We start from the raw sequence: 5,755 nt of genomic DNA, 5'->3' as shown, positions 1-5,755 counted from the left end.
TGTATTTTTAGTAGAGACGGGGTTTCACCATGTTGACCAGGATGGTCTCGATCTCTTGACCTCGTGATCCACCCGCCTCGGCCTCCCAAAGTGCTGGGATTACAGGTATGAGCCACTGCGCCCGGCCTTTTTGTTTTGTTTTGTTTTGTTTTTTTTTGAGGAGACAGAGTCTCACTCTGTCACCCAGGCTGGAGTGCAGTGGCACGACCTCTGCTCACTGCAACCTCTGCCTCCCAGGTTCAAGCGATTCTCCTGTCTCAGCCTCCTGAGTAGCTGGGACTACAGGCACATGCCACCACACATAGCTAATTTTTGTATTTTTAGTGGAGATGGGGTTTCACCATGTTGGCTTGGCCAGGCTGGTCTTGAACTCCTGACCTCAGGTGATCTGCCCGCCTCAGCCTCCCAAAGTGCTGGGATTACAGGCCTGAGCCACTGTGCCTGGCCGCTTCCTATGTTTTTAGGTGAGCATTTGTAAGGTATGTATGCCTATAGTATATTATAGACAGGGATAGTGATTAGAAATTAGCATAAAATCTGGAATCACGGCCAGATGCAGTGGCTCATTCCTAGGAGGCTGAGGAGCTCAGGAGTTGGAGACCAGTCTGACCAACATGGTGAAACCCGTCTCTACTGAAAATACAAAAATTAGCCAGGTGCGGTGGCACGCGCCTGTAATCTCAGCTACTCAGGAGGCTGAGGCAGGAGAATTGCTTCAACCAGGGAGGCTGAGGTTGTAATAAGCTGAGATCATGCCACTGTACTCCAGCCTGGGAGACAGAGCGAGATCCAGTCTCAAAAAAAAAAAAAAAAATCTGGAATCACACCCACTTACACTTGAACTCTGGTGCAGGTCCTTAAGGAAGCAGCTGCTCTGGGCCTTGAACGCCGAGCAGAATGTCAGGTTCCCAGGAATCACGGTTACTCTCCATCAGGGAGAAACAGTGGTGGGGATTAGATCATCCAGTTCAGGAGTAAGAGCCTGGCCTGCCTGTTGCCACAGCAGCAGCAGATCCAGGAATTAAGTCGGGGTGGGATGGTGGATGCTTGCGGCTTGGAGACTCTGGGCTTCTGCTGAATGAGTTCCAGTCCACAGTAGAGCTCTTCCTTGCAGACTGATAACTTCAACGACTTTCGTCATGAAACACTGGACCAGATCAACCAGGAGCTCATCCAGGCCAAAAAGCTGCTCCAGGACATCAGTGAGGCGCGGTGTGAGGCGCTCGAGGCTCTGTCCCTGAGAAAGGAGTTCATCTGCTGGGTCCGGGAGGCTCTTGGAGGTAAATCTTTGGGGTTGCCCAGAAGCCTGGAGGCAGTTTTCAGATGGCGCACTGTGCGGCTTTCCTAAACTCTTAGGAAATACCTCCCCTTTGCCGAGTGCTATGTGAAGGGCAGAAAGACGTTGCCTGTATTCTTTTTTTTTTTTTGAGATGGAGTTTCACTCTTGTCCCCCAGGCTGGATGCAATGATGCAATCTCGGCTCTCCACAACCTCCATCTCCTGGGTTCAAGCAATTCTGCTCAGCCTCCCAAGTAGCTGAGATCACAAGCATGCATCACCATGCCCCGCTAATTTTGTACTTTTAGTAGAGATGGGGTTTCTCCATGTTGGTCAGGCTGGTCTGGAACACCTGACCTCGGCCTCCCAAAGGGCCGGGATTACAGGCGTGAGCCACAGTGCCCAGCCGCAGATGGGTACTGCTCATAGAGTTCACATAGCTACAGTATTTCCCACGTGCTGGTGTAAAAGCTACTCACCTTGCTGTGCCCTGCCACTTCAGATGCTTGCTGTAAATGGCTCGGGATCTTTTTCCTTAAAATCTTGCCCCCTTTTTCTTCCAGTAGATTTTTATTGGAGGACAAGGAGAGCTCTTGCCCAGAGTTTGTGTGTGTGTGTGTGTGTTTTTTTTTTTTGTAGATGGAGTTTCCCTCTTGTTGCCCAGGCTGGAGTGCAGTGGCGCGAATGTGATCACTGCAACCTCCGCTTCCTGGGTTCAAGTGACTCTCCTGCTTCACTCTCCAGAGTAGCTGAAATTCCAGGCACCCACCACTACACCCAGCTAATTTTTTGTGTTTTTAGTAGAGATGGGGTTTCACCATGTTGGCCAGTCTGGTCTCGAGCTCCTGACCTCAGGTGATCCACCTGCCTCGGCCTCCCAAAGTGCTGGGATTATAGGCGTGAGCTGCCATGCCTGGCTGCACAGATGTTTGTCACAACCCCTCCATTGAGGCTGTGTATTTCTTGACAGCCTCTCTAGCTTTGCGGCTAAGATGTCGTTGGCAGAGTTGCTTTGGAGGAGGGTGGGAGAGGTAAGAAAGTGGCAGAGGAGGCAGGAGAGGCACAGGCAGCGGTGCAGGTGTGCTGGGGGCCTGGGGCCGCTGCCTGGCGGGTGGCAGGTGCTGGCTGTCTTGGGAGCACTGCCGCTTTCAACAGTGGACTTCTCGGTCTACACTGATACACATCCTTCGATGAGTAATTCATCTGAAGGGCAAGGTCTGAGTGTTTCATAGCTAATTGTGAACACACGGTTTACAGCTGAGCCTCGGTTTCTTTTTGTGTAAGTGGTAATGCTGTGTGGATTGAATGAAACAAGGCACACACAAGCGGGGTACAGTGCCTGGGGCACTGAAGTTGCTCGGGAACAGCGAGATGTTGTTTAGTTGTATTAACATACGTTACAGGCTGGGCGTGGTGGCTCACGCTGGCAATAATACCAGTACTTTGGGAGGCCGAGGCAGGTGGATCACGAGATCAGGAGTTAGCCCAGCCTGGCCATCATGGAGAAACCCCATCTCTACTGAAAATACAAAAAATTAGGTGGGTGTGGTGGCAGGTGCCTGTAATCCCAGCTACGCGGGAGGCTGAGGCAGGAGAATTGCTTGAACTGGAAGGTGGAGGTTGCAGTAAGCCGAGATTGCATCATTGCCCTCCAGCCTGGGCAACAGAGAGAGACACTCTGTCTAAAAAAAAAAAAGAAAAACACTACAAAAGATTGGGTGTTTTAGACTCTTACTGAAAGCAGAAAGTGGACAGAACGTTAAAAATTCATGAACTGGCCGGGCGTGTGGTAGCTCAGACCTGTAATCCTAGCACTTTGGCTGGCCAAAGCAGACGGATCACCTGAGGTCAGGAGCTCGAGACCAACCTGACCAATTTGGAGAAACTCTGCCTCTACTAAAAATACAAAAATTAGCCATGCGTGGTGCTGCATGCCTGTAATCCCACTACTGGGGAGGCTGAGGCAGGAGAATCACTTGAACTGGGAGGTGGAGGTTGCGGTGAGCTGAGATTGTGCCATGCACTCTAGCCTGGGCAACAAGAGCCACACTCTGTCTCAAAAAAACAAAAAACAAAAAAACATGAACTATCTAACTATTTCAGCTTCAGGAAGGATTATTGCCTGAGACCGAGTCTTGTGCCATCACGGAGTAGTCCCACGCTGACCTCCCCTCTTCTCTTCCCCAGGCATCAACGAGCTGAAGGTGTTTGTGGACCTGGCCTCCATCTCAGCAGGGGAGAACGACATTGACGTGGACCGGGTGGCCTGCTTCCATGACGCCGTGCAGGGCTACGCATCCCTGCTGTATAAGCTGGACCCCAGGGTGGGCTTCAATAGATTTATGAAGCATCTGAAAGAGCTGTGGAAGGCTCTGGACAATGACCAGCACCTGCCCAGGAAACTGGTGAGTCTTATTCTGGCTCTAATGCAGATTATGTTGAATAGAGCATTGCTTAGCAACATCAGCGGAGTGACTGCAAATGGTGGCACTCCTGTACGGCAGGTTTGCACACAGCCATCTACAATGAGATTTAAAAAGCTTTCTTCAGGGGCCGGGCACCGTGGCTCATGCCTGTAATCCCAGTACTGTGGGAGGCCGAGGCAGGCGGATCATGAGGTCAAGAGATCGAGACCATCCTGGCCAACATGGTGAAACCCTGTCTCTACTAAAAATACAAAAAAATTAGCTGGGCATGGTGGTGCACGCCTGTAGTCCCAGCTACTCGGGAGGCTGAGGCGGAAGAATTGCTTTTATCCAGGAGGTGGAGGTTGCAGTGAGCCAAGATTGCGCCACTGCACTCCAGCCTGGTGACAGAGCAAGACTCTTGTCTCAAAAAAAAAAAGCTTTCTTCATAAATGGAAATTCTCCATCTTGTTACTTAGAAAGGGGGCTACAAAATTACGTGACACATAGTAATCTCTGAGGTGCAAAACAGACAAAGGAAATATGCTAACATGTTGCCAGCTTTCTTTGAATGGTTGCAGTTGTCATTTTATTCTGTTGCTTTGTGTTATTTTCCATAGTTGATATAATTTTTTATCAGAAAAATGTAAACATTTAAAATTTAGCCAGGCATGGTAGTGCCCACCTGTAAATATACCAGCTACTCCGGAGGCTGAGACAGGAGAATCAGTTGAACCCCGGAGGCGGAGGTAGCAGTGAGCTGAGATCGCACCATTGTATGCCAGCCTGGGCAACAGAGCAACACTGTCTCAAAACAGAAAAGAAAAAAATTAACATTTGATTTTAAGTAAATGACCTGTCGCAGGGTCTGAATTGACTTACACAGCTTCACTAGATACTGGGCCACCCTCAGGACAGCTGGTCCGCATGTGGGTAGAGGAGGAAATGACATGTGGAAGGGCAGGTAAAGCTGTCTTCATTTTTCTGCTAGAAACTCAGCAGAGTTTCCAAACAAAAGCCTCTGTTGTGATGTGTCCTGAGCACCTCTGATTGTACTTGGGGGCCGCAGAAGGGTGCTGAGGACTTGGGGCTCCACAGCCATTGCTTCCAGCGTTACTCCCAGAAGCGTCCTCTGCACTGGGGACCGGCAGAGTGATGGCATCTGGTGGAGGGCCAGGCAGGGAGCTGCTGATTCCCTTCCACTCCTCCGCAAACAGAAGCCATGTGCCCTGTGAGCCAGCCGGGGCCCCAGGCACTGGAGGAAACATGAGTGAACAGCCGGCGTACAAAGCGGCCATGAGCTACAGATCACATCAAGTGACACCTGGTCCGGTTGGGGCACTGCGTGGGTGACTGTGTCCAGAGTCCTGCGGAAGCATGGGGAGAAGTCTGCGCAGTAAGGCAGAGGCTGGAGGCAGACCGCAGGAGGGAGGGGGAAGACGCTCATTCCAACTCTGGCCTGTGTTCTCTCCTTCTGTCCCCGCAGTATGACTCTGCCAGGAACTTGGAGTGGCTGAAGAATGTGAAGGAGAGTCATGGGTCTGTGGAGCTCTCATCCCTGACCCTGGCCACGGCCATCAACAAAAGAGGCATCTACGTGATCCAGGCACCCAACGGTGACCAGAAGGTGAGCGGTCCCCGACCCTAGGTGCAGCTGTGGGCCATCTGCAGGCAGCAGCCAGTTCAGGGCTCCTGCCGCCAGGAAAGTAACCTCTGACCTGTGCCCTTCACAGATTTCCCCAGACACAGTTCTGCACTTGGTCCTTCCCGAGGGCCCCAGCAGCCACGAGGAGTCGCGAAAGTACTCTCTAGAGGAGCTGAAGGAGCTTTTGAACAAGCTGATGCTGATGTCTGGCAAGAAGGATCACAACAACGCAGCAGTGGAGAGGTTTCAGGAGGTGAGGATCGTCTTTGCCGCAGTGCGGAGTGGAGGGTTTTCGGGAGGTGAGGCTCGTCTTTGCAGCAGTGCGGAGTGGAGGGGTTTCGGGAGGTGAGCATCGTCTTTGCCGCAGTGTGTAGTGGAGAGATTTCAGGAGGTGAGGATCGTCTTTGCAGCAGTGCGGAGTGGAGGG

At 51.6% G+C, this 5,755-nt stretch overlaps 1 protein-coding gene across 1 annotated transcript in view; it reads left to right on the top strand.

Moving 5' to 3' along the window:
• The window catches only part of RNF213 (ring finger protein 213), a 115,812-nt gene that overhangs the window by 58,749 nt on the left and 51,308 nt on the right, over positions 1–5,755 (top strand). The window contains exons 21-24 of the mRNA XM_037737260.1: positions 1,115–1,280; positions 3,466–3,683; positions 5,170–5,310; positions 5,417–5,581. Of these exons, the coding sequence (XP_037593188.1) occupies positions 1,115–1,280; positions 3,466–3,683; positions 5,170–5,310; positions 5,417–5,581 (690 nt within the window). The remainder of the gene's footprint in view (positions 1–1,114; positions 1,281–3,465; positions 3,684–5,169; positions 5,311–5,416; positions 5,582–5,755) is intronic.

This window comes from Cebus imitator, unplaced genomic scaffold (genome assembly GCF_001604975.1).
Source record: "Cebus imitator isolate Cc_AM_T3 unplaced genomic scaffold, Cebus_imitator-1.0 Scaffold36, whole genome shotgun sequence".
Lineage (NCBI taxonomy): Eukaryota > Metazoa > Chordata > Mammalia > Primates > Cebidae > Cebus > Cebus imitator.
This window is presented reverse-complemented; position numbering and strand designations above follow the sequence as displayed.